This window comes from Antedon bifida, chromosome 5 (genome assembly GCF_963402885.1).
Source record: "Antedon bifida chromosome 5, ecAntBifi1.1, whole genome shotgun sequence".
Classification (NCBI taxonomy): Eukaryota; Metazoa; Echinodermata; class Crinoidea; order Comatulida; family Antedonidae; genus Antedon; species Antedon bifida.
In genome coordinates, this window is record NC_136230.1 from 509,900 (window position 1) to 532,751 (window position 22,852).

General features: G+C 33.6%; 3 protein-coding genes and 3 non-coding genes across 8 annotated transcripts; 1 reads left to right on the forward strand and 5 right to left on the reverse strand.

Annotated features, from left to right (window-relative positions):
* Window positions 1-354: 354 nt before the first annotated feature.
* On the reverse strand, window positions 355-11,375 carry LOC144842208 (carbohydrate sulfotransferase 1-like). 2 transcript variants are annotated; one of them, XM_078698613.1, is made up of 2 exons: window positions 11,254-11,375; window positions 355-2,616 (listed from the first exon to the last, which is right to left on the reverse strand). In XM_078698613.1, exon 2 carries the CDS (start codon window positions 2,509-2,511, stop codon window positions 1,303-1,305), a length of 1,209 nt encoding a protein of 402 aa, XP_078554739.1. In that variant the 5' UTR covers window positions 2,512-2,616; window positions 11,254-11,375; the 3' UTR covers window positions 355-1,302. The 2 variants fall into 2 exon arrangements, with proteins under 2 accessions (XP_078554739.1, XP_078554738.1); XM_078698612.1 differs by lacking the exon at window positions 11,254-11,375 and adding an exon at window positions 4,341-4,475.
* On the forward strand, window positions 4,592-10,621 carry LOC144842209 (replication factor C subunit 4-like). 2 transcript variants are annotated; one of them, XM_078698615.1, is made up of 11 exons: window positions 4,592-4,682; window positions 5,050-5,168; window positions 5,283-5,361; window positions 5,575-5,654; window positions 6,056-6,175; window positions 6,545-6,614; window positions 6,969-7,042; window positions 7,145-7,265; window positions 7,594-7,719; window positions 9,640-9,765; window positions 10,065-10,621. In XM_078698615.1, the coding sequence occupies exons 2-11, from the start codon at window positions 5,053-5,055 to the stop codon at window positions 10,227-10,229; spliced, it is 1,077 nt and encodes a 358-aa protein (XP_078554741.1). In that variant the 5' UTR covers window positions 4,592-4,682; window positions 5,050-5,052; the 3' UTR covers window positions 10,230-10,621. The 2 variants fall into 2 exon arrangements, with proteins under 2 accessions (XP_078554741.1, XP_078554742.1); XM_078698616.1 differs by having other exon boundaries at window positions 4,645-4,699.
* A 547-nt stretch (window positions 11,376-11,922) lies between the features above and the next one.
* Window positions 11,923-18,070, reverse strand: LOC144843770 (eukaryotic initiation factor 4A-I-like). The gene is made up of 9 exons (XM_078700707.1): window positions 17,934-18,070; window positions 16,682-16,781; window positions 16,071-16,203; window positions 15,644-15,783; window positions 15,123-15,288; window positions 14,196-14,452; window positions 13,820-13,957; window positions 13,190-13,359; window positions 11,923-12,864 (listed from the first exon to the last, which is right to left on the reverse strand). The coding sequence occupies exons 1-9, from the start codon at window positions 17,951-17,953 to the stop codon at window positions 12,720-12,722; spliced, it is 1,269 nt and encodes a 422-aa protein (XP_078556833.1). The 5' UTR covers window positions 17,954-18,070; the 3' UTR covers window positions 11,923-12,719.
* Window positions 13,564-13,785, reverse strand: LOC144843951 (small nucleolar RNA SNORA73 family). Its single transcript, XR_013612380.1, has one exon. It is a non-coding gene; the product is annotated as a small nucleolar RNA SNORA73 family (small nucleolar RNA).
* LOC144843952 (small nucleolar RNA SNORA73 family) lies at window positions 14,838-15,059 on the reverse strand. The gene has a single exon (XR_013612381.1). It is a non-coding gene; the product is annotated as a small nucleolar RNA SNORA73 family (small nucleolar RNA).
* LOC144843953 (small nucleolar RNA SNORA73 family) lies at window positions 15,372-15,592 on the reverse strand. Its single transcript, XR_013612382.1, has one exon. It is a non-coding gene; the product is annotated as a small nucleolar RNA SNORA73 family (small nucleolar RNA).
* Window positions 18,071-22,852: the final 4,782 nt, after the last annotated feature.

Genomic DNA, 22,852 nt, shown 5'->3' on the forward strand with positions numbered 1-22,852 from the left:
CAACGGCGGAGTTACTGAACAAATGGAATGGAAACGTATGTGTTACTCGCAAGACTGCATAAACAGTATACACTTATCTTATGAAAATAAAGTATTCAAGGGACACCTTTGGTTCCCAAAAAGTGTCCCTTAATAGAGGTATCGCCTGAATAGGAGTGGGCCGTAGTGAATACTGTATTTCCCCTTTTCTTCATTTCAAGGGGAAAAATGTTTCATAGGGTGTCTCCGAATAATGAGTGTACCAATGGAGGTACTGTTGCAGTATAAAGTTTAACGTAAATACAGGATGTTAGTTCACAATCCAAAAGGAATCATGTTAAATCATTACCGGGATCAACAATACAGACTTCAATATATCAAATCAAACATAAATTTATTATCTTTGAAAATAAAATATACAAACTAAAGAAAGTTAAATATTAATTGCCATTCCCAAAAATGATAAAAAATACACTGTTTTGCATAAAAAATAACTCATAATATAGCACATTTCCTGGATGATAAAATTACAGGCGGCGCCATCTTGATATGACGTAGATGTACTAAAAGGTAGCACACATTTGCCTACCACACCACCTTACACTGTTTACTGATGATACTGATAATTCTTCATTTGTCCATAATAAAAATAAGAAATTTTTCTTACAAAAAACGCCTGATGCTGATATTCTTCATTTGTCCACAATAAAAATAACAAAAGGTAGAAATAAATAGAATACAGATAAATTTTCGTTAGATATAGACTAAAAGATGTAACACGTTCAGTATATAAATACCAAGGATAATTTGGTAATGTTTATCAGCTCTGCATGTACATTTTGCCAACCCTATACTATACAACAATAAAATATAAGAACTCCTATAAAATAATACTTCATAAAAATTACATATTACTAAAATAATACCGCAGCAGAAGGTTTGAATATTGTTTGGTCCAGCCTTTTCTTAATCTCATTAATCTCACAAATCTTAACCGTTTAAAAATAAAAATATAACACTCTCATAAAAAATAAATACTATTAACTGAAAATAATGTGACAAATGTTGACTTGACTGATAAACAGAAAGACCTTAATTCTTCAGGAAAACCATTGTTATGGATAACATATAAGACGCCAAGAAGTATGGTAATTTTGTTGATGAAACTCATAAAAAGTTTCACAAAATCCTAACCCAGTAGGTTACATTAAGTTAGCATTATTTTAAGGAAATCAAAATATTAAGATCTTTGGATGATCAGAAACTTGCGCTGCCTGGCAAAGTATCAAACTTTAAAGCCGATATTCCTGTCAAATGTTACCATTAAAGGATGAAATCTCCAAATTCAAAAGATGTAAAAACTGGAACACTAAAGTTCTGCAGATCTGAATCATTGTACATTTTAATGTACCCTAACTCAGCCATAACATCACCACACAAATGCTGAACGAGTAAAACATCTTTTAACGACAATGAAGAGCGCCAACTGGTGGCGGTATATGTTGAGTTACGCAATGTGCTAAATGTCGATGGTTTTTTTACACTTTCTGCATTTGTGTTGTTAATTAACCATTGCTTAACATTCTCTGGTAATGGCACACCCAGGAATTCATAAATTTTATTGGTGGTTTCCAAGGGGTTCACTGAGAAGTCTTCATAGCGGAGAATCTTATAGCGACCTTGTAACCATTTTGGTTGTTTGATTGCATATGATAATGTTTTACGCATCCATTTACAAAGTTTAGGAATGGTATTCATCCTACGAGATGGGTTCTCTTCCAGTAAACCCATTTCACTTAATGACGGTAAAATTCCCTTAAGTTTTTGTTGTTTCTTCCCGTAATATGACCTACGTGAATTAGCAGTCCCTCTTGGATCACGCACTAAATGAATAATTTTGACATTTTGATGCTCATCTTCTACTAGAGATCGTAGAACTTCAATATCGGATCTTATAAACTTCATAGCCAAATTAGCACCAAGTTTTTTACATGCTTTATTAAAAAGGACTGGATCAGCCTGTTTACACTTGAAAGACTTCATACAAATAGGTGAGACATTCTTACTTTTTGACCTTGCAAGTGGCCATATTGCAATACCCTGTACGAATGGTAAAGTAAAATCACACATGCTTATTTTGCGCAAAAGTTTAAATGACTCTCCTGAAAATGTTTTGTCCGATTTACTGATTAATCCCTTTCTTTGTTGGACATCAATACTTTGCAATGGTTCAAAAAGATAAAATAAATCATTATTTTGGTTTAGAATTTCTCCAATAAACGTAGAACCTGTCCTCATTCTTCCAACAAGCATAATTTTCAATCCATATTTTTGCCGACGAGATTTTGATGACAAACTTCCTCTAAAATCTATCATTCTGCTTAAACCAGCATTTTTTGTTGAGAAAGTGTTGTGTGAGTTGATTGGGTAATTGATGACCTCTTGAGTGTTGAGGTCAACATTGGTGTATACAATGAATATAGACAGAATAGACCCAATGAATAATACTGCAAGACCAGCAATCTGCTTCATTCTGCACTCTTATAGTTTAAGATCTACATCAGTATTCTTCCCGTCACATAAATTCAGTTTTACTTTCAACCACTCAGCTTCAATTCATAGATCCATAACAAAATACTGAAAAAAAGTCAGATTGGTTTACAAGTAAAAGTACAGTAAATTAAATACTAAACATATGTTCAATATAAATAAATTGTCATGGTTACACACCACAAATGTTAATTGCCATAACTACATTTGTAGAATACCACAATAAAATAATACATACACATAAAGACAGATTTTTACAATGTATTTAAACATAAACTACACACTGAAATAGCATGCAAATTATCATGGTATAAAACTCCATGAACTTTAACTGGTAATATGAATCTATAGTATCATAGACGTCAGAAATTAATGGCATTTTAAGCTTTGTATTTCACAAATAGCATTGTTTATAGCTGTTACTCGATCTTGTCTATTTCAGAATTTTTAAATGTGCTGGTTGACTGAGAAGAACCATGTTAATTAGTGTAACTTCAAATGCAAAGTTTGGAATTTAAAGATATTAATAAAGTTAAATTTAACATTTTTGTTGTTTTGGATATTAGAGGAATTCTTCTGTACATTCTTTGTGACACACGATTGTCATCTCTTGGCATTTAAACTTTCTATTTAAATTGCCTTATAAGATGGATGATGGATCTAATGATATGGTGCATACATTACACTGCCTCTAAGGACTCATATAATTATCTGTATAAAAAATACATGTATTTTTATTATTAGAATATTATATTATCAATATTTGTACTGACAATGTGAAATGTAGCTTATTCAAATTGCATTAATATGAAGCTATTACCATATTGAGTACAGCCCCCGGTACTTCCCCTCAACTAAATTTGTCAAGTAGCTTGTGGTGACCGTGTTAATTAGTTGATGAAGATTATGGGATATATCTTTTTAAGGTCTATAAATAAAATGGGTTTAGAAATCAATCTTCAAACTTTGAATAGTTAAAATTGGCATAACAGAATATTAAAATATTCTTAAATGCCAATTTGTTTTTAACTGCAAGCTACTGTACTGTACACACAGTTGGGATAGCCCCTATTTAAATTTCCATAAAACCTTAGGCCTTCTTGTTATACTAAAAACCACTGACACACCTTTAATTTAGTGGATATGATGCACATTGAAGGAGTGAAACGTATCCTGTTTGAAGACAAGGACAATGAATTTAATCTTTGAGTCGCATCAACCCGAAGTAGAAGAATGAGTGGGTTTAATTCTTGATTAAACAACAACAATTAAAATGGTATAAATTACGCGAGCCTGTTTGATGGATTTAATAAAGGGTGACTGGATATATTTCACAAATTGACAACGTGTAAAACTAAAATTGATTCTATGCTGTGATAAGTAGTAGATAGGCATGGGCATACATCAACACAGTGACTCATTTCTAATTCTATTTTTTGAAATTTTCAAAAAAACATTTTTTACAAACATTTATTTAATTATAGTAATTATTAGTAGTTTTAACTTCATAGATCTACGTTTTGCAATCATCATATTCATAATGTAAAAAACAATGAAATAAATTTTGCAAAAATGTATTTGTTTTACCTAATATGTACCTAAACACAGCATATACTATAGGCCTATGGTTGAGGAGATGAGTAAGACTAAGAAATGAGTTGGAAACCCAGCCATATGGCCATGCATGCCCACTCTACACACTGTGTTACTACAATAGAGTAACTAGTAATACTATATGTAACAGTATCCATAAACAAACAAGTCTAAAACTTCAAAACTAGCCTACCTAAATACATGGGTTAAATACTCACTTTATTTTAAATATTAATTTTTGTGTTCAATCAACTTAGTTAGGCATCTAGATAGTACAGTAGTAGTAGGGTCTAGGCCTAGCCCCTCCGCTAAACCTTCTTGTCTCTTCTTTTCTTTTTCCGCGATCAATCTCCCCAAAAGAACAACAAAAGACGTTTTGAAGATTTAACCTTTAACCTCAAGGTTCGATTGGTAAATTGTATGATCGAGTCTCGAAGTGAACTTTTGCGCATGCACACATTCAAGTTGATATTGTCAAAAGTATCTAATCGAATGCATAATAGATGGCGCGAACTTCCCAATGTGTTGTTTTCCGATTCAAGTTGTCATACAAAAAATAGGTATTTAATATACATATAAGAGTTTTATACTTTCTTACTAGTATTTCTATTTCTACTACTATATATAATACTAGAGGATAGAGAGTCTAGATCTAGCTAGGGCGGTGAAAGGCGTGTATTATAGCCGGCCAGTACTGTGAGTGGTCAGTGCAGGTAGACGGACGGAGCTCTTTCTTTATTATATTATAGGCTAGGCTTACTCCGAGGCTTACCTAAATTTACTTTAGGCCTAGGCCTATCTATACTGTATAGATAGGTGTAGACTTCTGACTAGGTCATATGGGAATCCGGTCATAGGTATTCCCGTCTAGGCCTACTAGTTGGTATTTTGAAATGTTACAGTATTTAGAAAATTATCTTTTTACAGAAAATGGATGCATTTTTAAAGACGAAAAGTGGATTACCAATTCAAAAACCAAAGAAAAAAGATGAAGAAGGAAGTAGTGAAAGAAAGAAAAGTGCTGTGACGCCTTGGGTTGAAAAATAGTAAGAGTTTTAAACTTATCCTAATTAAAATTCAGTTATATTATCAAAACTATGACTCATGAGAACATATTTAGAGGACTTTTTTTTAAACTACTTAATTTTTACTATTTTCAGTCGTCCAAAGACCGTTGATGAAGTTTCATTCCAAGATGAAGTGGTAGCTGTCCTGAAGAAGTCGCTGGAAGGCGCAGATGTAAGATCTTAAAATTGGTTTTCATTTAAAAAAGTTAAATGCGTATTAACTATTACTTAGTATAAAGCCTGTCTACGCTGTTTGTGCCCATAATTACTGTATATTTTTTTTTTCTTTTTTTGTTAAACTAGTTTGATAGTGTAGACAGAGCTTTAAGATTGATGAATTCTTCAAATTTTTAAGAGTTAATGGTATTTTTTTTTCACGTTTCAGTTGCCAAACCTCCTTTTCTATGGGCCTCCCGGTACTGGAAAAACATCTACAATTCTAGCCATCTCAAGGGAATTATTTAGGTAACAATTAGTTTTCATTGAATATTGGCATCTTCATCTGGAGATGGCCATACATACTAATTTTATTACAGTATAATGAAAACTAAAAATTTATATAAATATGTATACAGAAATACAGTATTACAGTGGCAAACCCAGAGCATTTTGCCCTAGTTAGCCATGTAACATCCTTTTATATTTTGTTAATGGGTTTTATGATGAAATCCAGTGTAAAAATTGCAGAGTATTCCCTAGATATCCAACAAGCCTTCGGCATTGAACCGGTTGTGGGGATACATCACAAACCCAACCCTTTTAGTCATTCAACAACCCTTTAAAATTTATCCTGTGACCACCGCTATATTCTATTTTGCTTAAATAAATGAAACAATATTAAAAGTGATGTGCTTGTTTTTTGACAGTGCTGACATATATAAATCCAGAGTGTTAGAACTGAATGCTTCTGATGAAAGAGGAATTAATGTTGTTCGTGACAAAATTAAAAATTTTGCTCAACACACAGCTAATACAACAAAGCCAGAGTGAGTAACTTTGACATTTTTATTATCTATTTCGAGCTTACATGGATAAACTGACAATAGCCCATGCTCTCCAGAGGTAGGGCTTAGATACGAAAAGTAAAAGCTCCTCCTCCTGGACCATAATTGACTAGTCCGCAACCACGCCCTCGTGTGAGAATTTATTTTTTGGAATTATTATTAAAAATACTCACATAAATATACAAAGAAATATATTTAGTGTACAGTATATAGAAGATTTTCCAGTATGTAACCCAAAAATCCTAGTAGCTTATTTCCATTGAAGCCCTTTAGTACTTACTGTATTTTAAAATGTATCATGACCCCTCTTATGCAAATAACATAATTTATGCATCATTTGTCAATTTCTAGTGGAACACCGTGTCCTCCATTTAAGATTATCATTTTGGACGAGGCAGATTCAATGACTACGCATGCTCAGGTATTTAAAACTATTAAATACAATTTATTGTGGTGTTTGTAGAGAGCAAACATTGATTAACAAATTATTATAGTTTTATTTAGGATTTAGTAATTATTGATCACTTCAGGGATGGATTTTTCAAACTAGGAAGCGGTAACACAATCTGTCCAATATAGATATAAAAAAATATTTCATAATACATTTTAGCTGTCAACGCAGCAACCCCAGGCTAGATCTGGCTGGGTACTTTAATCATTTCAATAGTATAACACATGGAATGTTGAAAGTGTAGGGTCAAAGGTCACACCATTCATATGACTGGGTTTCTGTTCTATTTAACGTAGTGTCTCTAATTATGTTTTTTTTTTTCAGGCTGCCCTTAGACGAACTATGGAAACACAGAGCAAAACAACAAGATTTTGCCTCATATGTAATTACATTAGCAGGTAAGCTGGATTCTAAAATGCTAGCTTTATGATTACATGACCTTAGCTAATTATAGATTTTAAATCCATAAAGCTTTATTTTTTTTACAATCTTCTTTATAGGATTATTGCACCAATCACGTCTCGTTGCGCAAAGTTTCGTTTCAAACCACTCGGAGTTAAACATCAAAAAGCAACACTTCTTAATATAGCTGGCAAGGAAAATGTTAAGTGTAGCGAACAGGTAATATGACCAATTAATTCAATCAACAATAAATCTATCAATCAATCAACAACTCTTTTTTCTATTTTTATTAATGTTTGTGGATCTCACAAAAGCACACAGCATACCCTTTTCAACTTTAATTATTATTCTTATATTATAACAATTTTAATTTAGATAGAGAAAAATTATCAATTCAATAGTCAAGCAATCTATTATCATCAATCAATACTTTAATCATCAATCAAGTAATCTATCGATCGATAATTATCAATAATAACAATAATTATGAATAAAATGAAACAAAATTACTTTTGAATCACTTTCCACACACCATGTTTTCTTATAGGCATTGTCAGCAATAATACAAGTTACAGAGGGCGACCTTCGTAAAGCTATCACACTATTACAGAGTGCACATAGGCTGAAAGGGGAAGAGGGAATCATCGAAGATGACATTCAAGAAATTGCTGGTGTAAGGCATTGATTACTGCAGTAATGTCATACACTAAATTTAAATATATTAATAATAACTAGACATGAAACTCGTCACTTTGACGAGTTAGTTATCCGCACCACGACAAACGCCACGTGCACGTCATACGTTGGAATATTGCACACAGATAAAGATTATGGCATTATGACAAGAACTGAAGAATATGACATGCTGTTAGTGCTGAATTTTGTGTCATATAGTATATACATGCAAACAGTATAAGCTGTATACATATTACATACAGTGTAGAATAGGTGAAATTACGGGACCCGCCATTTATTCCAATTTTTAACATGGCGACGGTATCAAAATGAAACACTTAGATAGCAATTTCAGAAGGAAATTATCTCAGGAACAACATATTAACGTGTAGAAGAAATTTGAATACGTAAAATATAGATGCGCACCCTTTTAAATGTGATGAACTATTACGCAAAATATGAAAATACGACTTTTTTTATTCAACTGGCCATATGATGACGTCACAACATCCGATTGGCAAAATGTTTACATGAATTCGTATCTACAATCCAATAGCTTCCAGAAAACGTTTTAATCGTGATTATCACATTTTATTCTTACGAGCTATTACAGATTAAAATTTACTGTAAAGATGAAATTAATGACCCACGTAATTAAAATTTTTAGGCATGATGACGTCATAAAAATTAAAATATTTTTATCTCATGCTAAAGAAAGTTGATTGACCTACACAATATATAAATATAGGAGAAAAAGGAATACAGATAAGCGCGATGCGCTCCATTGAATGTGATGAGCAATAACGAAAGAGACAAAAATCCTATATTTTACATTCGTGTGGCCATACGATGACGTCACAATGTTTTTTTAGCCTTATTGATGCATGATCCGATATCTACAACTCATCAACTTCTAGATTTTGTAATAAAAATAAACGGTTAACGGTTTACTTTAGAAACTATGACTGTTTAAAAAAAGACATAATTTTGACGATTTTTTAAGCTTTTTCATAAAAAACGCGCACGAATTGTCTAATTCAACGTGTTCGTATGGCGTTATTTAAACTGGAAAAGGTCTAAATTGTTTTCAAAATCACTGGGAAAGGCTTGAAAAATATAATTCAAGAGAAAAAAATATGTTTTTAACGCTATGTGCGCACCGCGCGCATAAAAAATTGCGCGCCCGTGGGAATTTTTGACATGCTCAAAATGACAAGAAACGCGTAAAAAGTTGATTAGAAATTAATTTTGCGCATTTTGAAATTTTAAATGCGCGTGCGCGCGTAACTTCTTGTCAAACATGCCATTTTTAATCCGTAGAAAGTTTGCCCCTGATATGACTTAAATTTTGTCAAAGTGTCAATACTAAATGACTTTTGGTTTTTAATCTATGATCAATCATTGAAATTCATAAAATTGCGCATAAGTCACGTTGCGCAACTATGACGTCATTCAAAAATAGGAGGTGCACAACTTCACGTAAATGCCCATATGTTGTCAAAGTTATGAAATGTTATGTTTACACATTTTAGAGGAACACGACTCACAAAAAGGAAGGAAGGAAAGAAGAATAATACAGAAAAAAAATATTGATCTCATACAATTACAAGGAGTTATCCGCTTGGTATACCAAGCGGATAACTAATTAAAACAGGATATTTAAATGAATATTCGTTATCTTTCCTTCCTGAAATTTACATCATCAATCATTTTAACAGTGGAGTAACGCAAGGGGCAAAGGCCTTTGGTTTAGCACTCCTAGGGGGTATTGCATTAGGCTCATCATGCTCTGGGGCCCCCTTAAACTCTGGGGGCCCCGGATTTAGCCAATGAGCACTTATCGCCGTTAAACCACCACATTTTAATCGTTTTTACTGTTTCTATAGTAATATATTTGCTTATTTTGAATATATTTTAGTCTGTACCAGTATCAGTTGTATCAGACCTGATCAAAACATGTCACTCTAACTCATTTGAGAAACTAGATGATGCCGTCACAAAGACACTTGCCGAGGGATATGCAGCCAGTCAGATGATACTACAAGTAAGACTTACACCAGACATAGGGGGTTACCCCAAAAAACAGCACTTGTATCAGGGGGATTACCACCTATCTAGTGTAGTTTCAAGCGCATAGAAAGGATTTTATGTGGGATGGAGAATTCTTTTTTCACACAAAAGGGGAAAAAATAAGCTAGTTTGTTTTCAGGCCTTTAATGCAGTGCTATTTTGAACAGGGACTCCATAACAAGATAATGTTTATTCAGAATATATTTAAAATATAATTTTAATTATGTATAGTTTCTACAACAAATACAATATTGTTTGATATATTATTTTCAGATTCATGAGATAATAGTAAACCAACCTGACCTAAACGACAACCAGAAATCCAAGATATGCGAAAGACTCGCAATCGTTGATAAGCGTTTGATAGATGGCGCCGATGAATACCTTCAAATAATGGACCTTTTGACCGTTGTTATGACTCAATACTGTACAGCTTGAACTCTGAAATAATTACTATATTTATACAATAACTGAAAACATGTATGCCACAATGACGAGTGGACAACTTTTGTATTCAAACAAAAAACTGTTTTTACAATATTTGCCAAAATGACTGAAATTAACTTTTTAGTAAGGTAATTTTAGATATAATCTAATCCACTGGATTACAGTACTTTAGTAAACAGGGAAGTTTCACCACCTATCCAGATCGTATCATAAGGCCGAGGTCGCCTCTGGACAATTAAGTCCAGTGGATTATCGCTTTCTATACTTAATACTACCTGGATGAATGACAATATCCATATAGTAAGGTAATACTGTATACAAAGAAGACAACATGACAAGACAACTTTGAGTTCTTTTGATTTAAAATAAATATAAACTTTCTATAAGCCTTGAAACAGATGTTTATTTATACCATGATGCTCACTAGCAAGCAAATAAATCATTTCATTTTCTGTGTTAATAATCCAGGTATTGTACAACAAATATTGTAATTTTAAACTAATTCACTATGATGGCTATCTATAGCTTGTTGTCTAAAATCGATCATAATCATTGACGTAATTTGTACTTTATACTAAGTACATTGAGAATACTTGCGAAAAAATATGCAAGTAATTCTCGGTGAGACTCGAACCAACGACCTCCAGATCACTAGCCTGGTGTTCATATCTCTAGACCACCGAGTTTGCGCTGATGGCTAGGGGTTAAGTCAACACCCTGAGACGCAAAGCTGCTGCTACTCCACAGTAGTTACAAACAATTACATAATTTATTAAACTAATAATGTAAAAAAAAATGATCAAACACCTACTCTTGCTCCTTCCTTATATTTACAAACCAAGATTTGCGTGAATGTGTACCGGCTGTGGCTGCTGTATAGGCTGTACGACGGTCACGCTAATTAGCCAGCCTCAACCAGCTCAATGTGCTCGCGTGACGACTTAGCCTGCCTGGTCCTTGCCTTGCTAGACCAGCCAAGGATAACTTTAAAATACGCAAAAAGTAGCCTACTTACCCACTCAATCTTGATCTCCTACCAGACAAGTATATAATCCTGGTTAAATTTGTCATAAATAAAGCTCCATGATAAACAAATATAAAGTTTTTACTTCGATATCAATGTTGTCAGGTCTTCAGCAGAGGCCACCGTGACACGTTCAAAGCCTAGCGCCAAACCTTGATCGTCTGGTACCGGTCATGACGTACTCTCTTCTGATTGGCTTAAACTTTCGTTTTGTCCGCATCATCATCACGACGATATTACAAAAAGGTTAAACGCAATTTTTTTGTTACGCATTTGTAGGTGATAGACGCAACTCTATCTTTTGGTGGTAAATTAATTATGGTTACCATATTTTTATCGTGTGGAGTCTTTTAGTAGGCCTCTCCTCTCGAGTCATGTTCCTCTTACAAAATACGTCGACGGAAAGTCAAAGTCCATGCTTCAAACGGATCCCAGCTCTATATAAAAATATATGACAATCCACTGAAATCGCCTGTGTTGCGTCTCGTCCTTGGGTTGGGAACCACGCACTTCAACGCGATGGATCGATGAACGGTCGCTGTGTTTGGTCAACTTGAGTTATGCCTACATCTTGCGCACAAGTGGGAACCACCACCGTTAACGGAATATTTCTATCAGGTTTATTTGACAAATAGACACAAAAAACCAAAATACATAGTGTTTGGCAAATATTCCAGAATTATTTATTTTCAAATAAATAAGTACAGTACAAGACTAAATTTGGAAGGCATAACAATATAATCTTCTCTTTGAGAATGCAGTTAAAAAAACTTGAGTGTAAAGTACAAAGGATTGAGTTTTTATTTTAATTTAATTCTGAAATATGTAAATCGTTTGAGTTTCTTAAAGTCATGGAATATATCGAACACAAAATGGAAAAAAACATCTTTGTTTAGCCTTGCAATTAATTCGCAAGGCCACATTACCACATGTTTTTCTTTACGTTTACAATTACAACAAAATGTACACACGACGTCATTAATACAGACATCAATATCAAAGAAAAAGTTCATTTCGCCTTTTCCTTAAGCAAAAATTGTTTCACAAAGATTAGTTAATTTTCGAGGTTATTTGTCCTCGGCACTAAAATCTAATTTATATCCAATTAACATTTAAATACAAGTGATAGATCTCAAACTCTCGCTCTATACTACAAAGTCTTTTTTATATATAATTTGTAACTTAACTACAACGGAGTGGTTGCAGGGGGATTCACCCCCTGCGCCACTTGGAGTGGCTTCTTAAGAAACCGAAGTTCCTTTTCTCAACGAGATATGTCCAGTAGATAATACTTCATCCACAATGGATTTTATACCAATATATGGTTCAATTAAAAGATCACAGAGCGGCCATCAATATTTCTTGTGTATATATAGCAGCGGTATAGCAAAATCCTCGTAAACTTTTTTATCTCCTAGACAAATATCAGATAGCGAGCCACACGTGTTCTCGTAATTCTAAATCAGATCGGCGACGTTCATTGGCATCTCATCTACGACTGTACTGTAGAATTGCTCAATGTCGTGCATCATACGTTTATGTTCTTCAGTAACAAAATTTATAGCCACGCCTTTACGGCCAAATCGACCACCACGTCCGATTCTGAAAAGAATTCAATTGAAGGATTATAGATTATTTCGGAAAGCAACATCAACTAATCCAATAACAAAAACAGTGTGCTTACAGTGACCAAAGTCAAATACTTGTACTGTATTACTAAATGATCATTAAAAGAGAGCCTTCAATTTTTTACTGATGACATAGTAACAAACTAGATCAATTGATGTTTCGTCTAGACCTAGGAACCAAAAATGGTGTTCAGCAAGGAAGCACATCCCACAGAGAACAATGAATTTAATTTAGGTTGTCGCTAAGAAAAAGCTCTTGAATGTAAAGGATAACAACCATTCATAAACCACCAACATACCTATGAATGTAACTTTCCCGGTTTGTTGGGATATCGTAATTTATAACAAGGGAAACTTGTTGAACGTCAATACCACGAGCTAGCAGATCAGTGGTAATGAGTACTCGGCTTGAGCCGGAGCGGAATTCCTTCATGATCACATCACGTTCTTTCTGATCCATATCACCATGCTGTAAAACAAAAGCAATGTCAACAATAAAGGTAGTGTATATTGCAATTGTGACAGCCAGTTTCTCTGCATACCAGTATCAGTCTCTAGTACATCAATGTATGCGAGTGCTGGCTGGAGGAATCTAGTCATATAAGTTCAGGTATGTCCCGGAATAAGTAAGTATACTGCAATTATTATAATACACACAAAATACATAAAATTAAAGTGTCCATTGCATGGTTTGACTCCTCAGTGACAGCTGCATAACAGCTCTGAGAAAGCGCAGGAATATGCAATAGCTCATCCACAGCAATGCAAAGCATCGGGGACAGAGTTAATTTCCAACGTAGTGTATGGGAATGTACCTCATTGCTGTTAAGCTGAGCTCCCTTGAACCACAGAGACAGAGCCATGTGAAGGCCAGTTCACTGGATGTCAACGTTGGGATACTTTTTATTTACTTATTGACATTCTCTTACCATCATAGACACGGTGAAGTCTCTGCTTTTCATTTTGCCAGCCAACCAATCTACTTTCCTTCTTGTGTTACAAAATATAACAGCTTGAGTAATAGTTAGCGTCTCGTACAGATCACATAGCGTATCCAATTTCCACTCCTAAAAGAAAATAAGTTGTCATCGTAAATAAGTACGAATTATTTTTATAACTTTTAAATATTATCTGTACTTTTCTATTGTTTTAAACATTGTTAAATGTAATTTAAACTGCAGTGTATTTTTATTTGAATTAGACCAATAAAAGATTAATTAAATTGATAAATATATCTTTAAAAATAAAAATCATCAGAAATTTAATGCGATTCTTTAATTTCTTATCTTGCGTGAAAATACTAACCTCTCTTTCAACGCTAACATAAAATTGTTTAATTCCTTCTAGAGTCAACTCCTCTTTCTTCACTAAGATCCTGATTGGTTCACGCATAAACTTTGTCGTTACTTCTAGGACTTCAGCAGGCATTGTTGCAGATAGCAATACGACCTGTAAATCCTTATTTGGCAGTAGTTTGAAGACGTCGTAAATCTGGTCTTTGAAGCCGCGAGACAACATCTCATCGGCCTCGTCCAAGACAAACATCTTAATTTTTCTTGGATCTTTATTTTACAAGAATAAATAACAAAATTGTTTATAAAACGATTCTTATTTAATACAGAAATGGATGCAGGTAATGTTGTTTATTGCATGTCTCCTTGTCATAGCTGCACAACAGCTCTTGAGAGAGCACAGGAATATACAACAGCTCAACAGAAAAGGCCAAATTACACCGACAAGCGGCATCAGTAATAAAAATATAGAATCTATGTTATTTCTTAAGACCATTACACACATTACGGAGCGGATGGGCAGCTTTCGCTCAGGATATTAACATATTCTACGCTGGACAAGCTACGCGGCTTTCTGTTACCGCTCGTCTGCATAAATAAGCCTTAACGCAAACTTTCTAATACTGCAATTATTAAAATGTAAACAAACAAATTAAAGTGTCCATTGCATGGTTTGACTCCTCAGTGACAGCTGCATAACAGCTCTGAGAAAGCGCAGGAATATGCAATAGCTCATCCACAGCAATGCAAAGCATCGGGGACAGAGTTAATTTCCAACGTAGTGTATGGGAATGTACCTCATTGCTGTTAAGCTGAGCTCCCTTGAACCACAGAGACAGAGCCATGTGAAGGCCAGTTCACTGGATGTCAACGTTGTAACATGTTTGAGTGCCACACATTTGCTAAATATCGTATGCTAATTCTTTCAAACTACTCTTACCTAGGGCCCTCCTAGAAATCATATCGTTGACTCTTCCTGGGGTGCCTACAACTACGTGGACACCAGCCTTACATCTAGCAGAGTCATCAGCTACACTGGTTCCACCAATACAGGCATGACACTTGGCCTTCATGTAATCGCCCAATGCAATGATTACCTTTTGAATCTGAACACAATAAAAAAAATATTCAAAATTGAATACATCAAGTGAATAATTTGATAATTGGAAGATCCGTACATTGTATGTCATTTTGACTATCGCATGGTTTGACTCCTCAGTGACAGCTGCGTAGCAGCTCTGAGAAAGCGCAGGAATATGCAATAGCTCATCCACAGCAATGCAAAGCATCGGGACAGAGTTAATTTCCAACGTAGTGTATGGGAATGTACCTCATTGCCGTTAAGCTGAGCTCCCTTGAACCACAAAGACAGAGCCATGCGAAGGCCAGTTCACTGGATGTCAACGTTGGGATACAATCAAGGTTTCTAACTGTGATTTAGTAACAATTCAGCCTACGTACCTGTTGGGCCAACTCTCTGGTTGGTGCAAGGACCAAAGCCTGGCACTGCATGAGAGTGATATCAATTTGTTGAAGGATAGAGATTGCAAATGTGGCAGTCTTCCCTGTGCCAGACTGAGCTTGTGCAATCACATCATATCCTAAAGAATCACAAATATTCATTTTGATAAAAGTGGATTGTAGATCCGATAGGACTAGTTAAATCTTAAATTTTAGATCAAATATCAAAGATTGTGGTTGTGTGGATTGAGATAAATACCACTTGGTTCTAGTAACACCTCACCCATTAAACACAACCGGTTTACTTTCCTTCTTCTTGACGTCCCTGATTTCATTGTTACAGAGTAACTCATGCAAGGTGCTTTTTGAAGAAGTTAACATTTCATATTATATTGATTTACAAGAATACAACCGCAGCTGTACTTACCTTTGCAGCATGGCATAATAGCTCTTTGCTGGATGGCAGATGGCCTTTCAAAGCCATAAGCATAAATGCCTCTAAGGAGGTCTTCTGTTAAACCCATATCATCGAAGTGTTCTATTATCTCATCCCAATTACACTATAAAAGAGAAACCAATCAAATTAACAGGAACAGGTGATTTTTTTTATATTAAAGATAAAGGTAGAATACAAATATCAAAGATTGTGGTTGTGTGGATTGAGATAAATACCACTTGTTTCTAGTAACACCTCACCCATTAAACACAACCGGTTTACTTTCCTTCTTCTTGACGTCCCTGATTTCACTGTTACAAAGTAACTCATGCAGGGTGCTTTTTGAAGAAGTTACAAAGAATAATTTTTAGTTCAAGGCACAATGAGCAACTGGCATTTAATCAAGTTTTCCAATTATTAGTAACTGGTCTAAAAAAAATCAATAAATTGTGCCTCTAATTTATTCACTGGAATCTTACCTTGCTAAATACTGCTAATTAATGAACAACTATTACAAGGATTATAGAATTCATTGTCTGCGATTTTGTTTAGGTCCATCTGCTAAGAGTAATAATCGTATTTAAATATTCATTGATAATTACCTCAATGACACCAGGGTCCATGCCTGGTGGGTCAGAGCCTCCATCCTGCTCTCTGTCTCTCTCTCTTTCTCTATCGTTTGGACCATTGTCCTGGGTTTGACTAATAAATAAACGACAAATAAATCAAGATTTAAAAGGAGGGCCTCTTAAAGTCAGCTGTAGTACATTTGTTAGAGCTTCCCTTGTAAAACAAAGTTGAATAAATAAATTTGTATAATCTATGACTGCGTTTAAAAAGATGGTACTTATTTATTCCTACAATACGCATTTTTCACAATAACGGAAGACATCTTTGATTGATTACCAACAATGCTGTGCAGGGAAGCGAAACCAACAGAAATAACATAGCGTTTTCAGGTCACCATGTGCATTACAAATTTAGCGTAAAATGAACTGAATGAATTAAAAAAAAATTAGGACATTTTTTTGATCGGGAAAAAAGACTTGTGTATTAGGCGCACTGTCCACATGTGCCCACCCGACTTGTGTGGCATTTTCGATTGGGACTATAACGTTGACTTATGAGCATTGAGTTAGTACTGAACGAACACTTTTTCATTAACTTTAATTAAATTTAAATTTACGTTTACTATTTAAATAAAAAAAGTATAAAAAATTTTCTTTGTTGAGAACAAAAATTTTACAATTTAACATTCCAACAATTGTTGAGCACAACAAAGGTTTGTGAATAAATATGCCAATTAATTATCATTACTTCTATTTTTCAAGATTATATATTGAGCCTACCATTTAGGCCTATTCTAGTGCGGAGTATTTGCAATTTAATTTTGAACGGACAACAGAAAGCAAATAATGAAGAACCAAGAAATATGAATTGCAAAATGGCTGCCATGCAATAAAATTCATTGAACACGTTAGACGAAATATTAATTAAAATAATAGCCTATAGGCTATAAAAACAGTTTCATATTGAATTACAACACAAATTATTTTAAAATGTTTAACAAATATTTACAATGGAGGATTTTTAGTTTTCTAAGAACTAAAGCAGACCACATTTATCGATTCCATCCTCACCACCGACACAAGCACGTGTGTGAAACGGTGAAAATGAATGAGAACTCGGGCAGGCAGACAGTACCGGTTCATATTGTACGGATTAAAAGACATTAAAAACAATATTTCTACATAAAAACTACTTAGACATGTTACTAAAACAATAAAGAAACCAACATATCATTTAAAGTAAAAAATAAAATATCTGTGAATGAAGAAATAGCTAAATTCTTACCCTCTATCATCGCTTGACATTGTATTCTGCGTAAACTGCGCGGAAAAGACCTTACATGACCGGCGCCTTACAACTCAACGTTGAAATTAATGTTCCTACGCCTATTTCTCAGCACTACTTTTTAGTTCAAAGTTTATGTCCACAGTTAGAAATCAAAATTCTCACAAACTTATTTCTAACCTTCAAAATTAAAAAAACAATATTTTACTGATATTATTTTTTAAAGTCATGCTGGTTTAAACAATATTAATATAATTATATAAAGGGCGGAATGTTATGTAGAGTGAAGAATGGGATCTGGCTACGTTATTCCCTCCCTTTGTCGACATAAGAACAAGGATTTTGATTGGTCAACACATTATGACCAAAGTTAGTATTTCGCAATACATCGGTGGTAGAGTCATGGTCTATAAAAAATAAGTCTAGATTTATTTTGCAATTCATCATTCCAAATTGTGTTATTGTGTAATTTGTTGGCATGGAGGAGGAGAAAAATTCACGTAAATAATAACAAAATACCATTGCGAAATAATCGTCGAGAACGTACACATGCTTGCTTTTAGTTTTACTATTTTAGGAGCGCACCGTTTTTTTTATTATAAAACACTAAAAAATTTATAAATCGAGACTGGAATTAAAAATCTTTTTTTTTTAATTCGATGAGATGACTATGACTATAGGAATTGTTTGCATTAATATATTTGGGATGGGATCAAACTCGCCCTCCCTCAAGGATTTAAGGACTCAACTCTTGTAATTATTAAAAAGGAGGGATAATGCCTAAAGGATCGTCATTTCTATTAATAATTTTGAACCGGCAATTAATGTCAATCAATTAATTCTTGTACTTTGTAACTAAATAAGACTTTTAACGGGCTCGACCTCGACGGTACGAGGCGAGTCTGGAACCCTCTTGTCCACAATTGTTAGGGTTTATGTTTTATATTGTGCGGTACACCACGTTTTTCCATTATTCGCGCGCGAATCGCACGTGCGTATTAATATTCATCTTGTGACGTGGATAATTTCGAAACCAATCAGAATTAATGAATGTTCGCCCGTGAGAACTATAATATCTCTATGGATTGAAACAATATTTTGTTAAATATTGTTGTTTCATGACATGATGATGTCATATCACTACCATATTTGGGCACATCACATTTTTTTGTCAAACTAGTTTGATAGTGCAGAGCTTTCAAGCAAGGGGAAATCTTGCCATTCCAAAATACAAAAGTAATGTTGGTCAATTTTCTGTCCGATATTCTGGTGCTAATTCATGGAACGAGATACCAGAAAATATTAAACATGACTCTAAAATTATATTTAAACGGAAATTAAAGCAATTCTTACTTTAGTTATATAATTATTTATTTTATTTATCTTATTTATGAAAAAGTGTAGTAATATTTAAATTTTAAAATATATAAATGGGATTGTTTTAACTTATTAAGTTTTTATTTTTAGGCCTGTGTTAAAGAAATTATTGCCCATAGTTGTAAAATTTAGTTAAGTATAATTTATGTAAAAGGGGCTGGACTTGATTAGTGTTTACACTATTTTCTAGCTCCTTCCTTATGTTTTAAAATTTAATATTATTTATCATTGTAAAACAAAATATTATTTGGAAAATAAAGTTGAAGTTGAAGTTGAAGTTTCAAACAAAATAAATTATCTGATACATAGCTAATTTATTTTAATACCCAAATTCTTTTTATGTATATGGAATGAAAACAATGTTCATTCCATTGTACTATACTCTATACATTACTTTGAACAAAAAAAGAATTACATAAGAGCTACTTATTTTTTAAATGTTATTTTATTATACTCAGAAGCATTTCATAGCTAATATTGTTGTTTTTAAAAAACATATTTCATGTGCTTCCAAAAGCGATAGCTTGGAAATGAAAGGCAAGCATGTTATTCACCAAACTACAGCTCCACTGAAAACAAGCACCTAACACTCCTTCATATTACTGTACTAGATTTTTTTTTATTTTAAGGTGTGTATTGATTAATAACATGTACATTTATTCATCACCATATGTGACCCGATCTGGCAAAACCCTACTTTTGTCGGAAATATTCATTTTGTATTTTTTTATATATTTGGATTATTTGAATCATAAGCGTTGTAGTGGTGTTTATTTCATAAAAATTGAGTAAATATTTAAAAAGTTATTACATTTTAAAAACTTACAAATCATTCAACTAGACATGAAACTCGTCACTTTGACGAGTTAGTTATCCGCACCACGACAAACGCCACGTGCACGTCATACGTTGGAATATTGCACACAGATAAAGATTATGGCATTATGACAAGAACTGAAGAATATGACATGCTGTTAGTGCTGAATTTTGTGTCATATAGTATATACATGCAAACAGTATAAGCTGTATACATATTACATACAGTGTAGAATAGGTGAAATTACGGGACCCGCCATTTATTCCAATTTTTAACATGGCGACGGTATCAAAATGAAACACTTAGATAGCAATTTCAGAAGGAAATTATCTCAGGAACAACATATTAACGTGTAGAAGAAATTTGAATACGTAAAATATAGATGCGCACCCTTTTAAATGTGATGAACTATTACGCAAAATATGAAAATACGACTTTTTTTATTCAACTGGCCATATGATGACGTCACAACATCCGATTGGCAAAATGTTTACATGAATTCGTATCTACAATCCAATAGCTTCCAGAAAACGTTTTAATCGTGATTATCACATTTTATTCTTACGAGCTATTACAGATTAAAATTTACTGTAAAGATGAAATTAATGACCCACGTAATTAAAATTTTTAGGCATGATGACGTCATAAAAATTAAAATATTTTTATCTCATGCTAAAGAAAGTTGATTGACCTACACAATATATAAATGTAGGAGAAAAAGGAATACAGATAAGCGCGATGCGCTCCATTGAATGTGATGAGCAATAACGAAAGAGACAAAAATCCTATATTTTACATTCGTGTGGCCATACGATGACGTCACAATGTTTTTTTAGCCTTATTGATGCATGATCCGATATCTACAACTCATCAACTTCTAGATTTTGTAATAAAAATAAACGGTTAACGGTTTACTTTAGAAACTATGACTGTTTAAAAAAAGACATAATTTTGACGATTTTTTAAGCTTTTTCATAAAAAACGCGCACGAATTGTCTAATTCAACGTGTTCGTATGGCGTTATTTAAACTGGAAAAGGTCTAAATTGTTTTCAAAATCACTGGGAAAGGCTTGAAAAATATAATTCAAGAGAAAAAAATATGTTTTTAACGCTATGTGCGCACCGCGCGCATAAAAAATTGCGCGCCCGTGGGAATTTTTGACATGCTCAAAATGACAAGAAACGCGTAAAAAGTTGATTAGAAATTAATTTTGCGCATTTTGAAATTTTAAATGCGCGTGCGCGCGTAACTTCTTGTCAAACATGCCATTTTTAATCCGTAGAAAGTTTGCCCCTGATATGACTTAAATTTTGTCAAAGTGTCAATACTAAATGACTTTTGGTTTTTAATCTATGATCAATCATTGAAATTCATAAAATTGCGCATAAGTCACGTTGCGCAACTATGACGTCATTCAAAAATAGGAGGTGCACAACTTCACGTAAATGCCCATATGTTGTCAAAGTTATGAAATGTTATGTTTACACATTTTAGAGGAACACGACTCACAAAAAGGAAGGAAGGAAAGAAGAATAATACAGAAAAACTAGATTTGAACTCGTCACTTTGACGAGTTCGGGTTATCCGCGCAAACGCAACACGCACATACGTTTAAAATATATGAACGCCGAAAATGATTATGCCATCCTATGACATGAATTAAATATGTTTACAGTGCTGAATTGTACCTATTTTGTAGCATACAGCATATTACAGTATTTACAGAATACATAGACGAAATTACGAGACCCATCTTTTAAAGCCAATTATTAACACGATGACGTCATCAAATTGACTTATAAAGATAACTATTTTAGAAGATAATTATCTAAATAATTACATTAATACAAATTTGAAGAATTTTGGGCACGTGAAAGTGAGATGCGCTCTCGCTTAAACGCAATGAACTTTTACGCAAGAGATGAAAATACGACTTTTTTTATTCAACTAGCTATATGATGACGTCACAACATCTGATTTGAAAAATGTTCACATGAATTCGTATCTACAATCCAATAGCTTCCAGAAAACCTTTTAATTATGATTATCACTTTTTATTCTGACGAGCTATAACAGATTGAAATTTACTGTAAAGATGAAAATAGGTGACCCACGTTATTTACATTTTTAGACATGATAACGTCATAAAAATTAAAATATTTTTAACTCATGCGAAAGATAGTTAATTGACTTAGACAGTATTAAAATATCGGGTGAAATGGAATACGTATAAGCGAGATGCGCTCTATTTAATGTGATGAGCAATAACGAAACAGTAAAAAATCCTATATTTTACATTCGTGTGGCCATACGATGACGTCATAACATCCGAGAGGTAAAAATTCTGCATGAATTCATATCTACAATTTATCTTCTTGCATAATAAGTTAAAAAAATTGGGGGTCACCTTCGATCCTGAAGAGCTATAATAGATTCAAAATAGGCATATATTTGACAATATTTTGTAACTTTTTCAACTAAAACGCGCGCAAATGTTATAAATCAACGTGTTCGTATGACGTCATTTTAATTTGAAATGATGTCAATCTTTTTTTAAATGACTAGGAAAGGCTGGAAAATCACAATTCAAGAGAAAAAAACATGTTTTTCATGCTCCGTGCGCACCTTACGCGTAAAATTTTTCGCGCGCGTGGGAATTTTTGACATGCTCAAAATGTCATGATCAGCGTAGAAAGTTGATTAGAAATTAATTTTGCGCATTT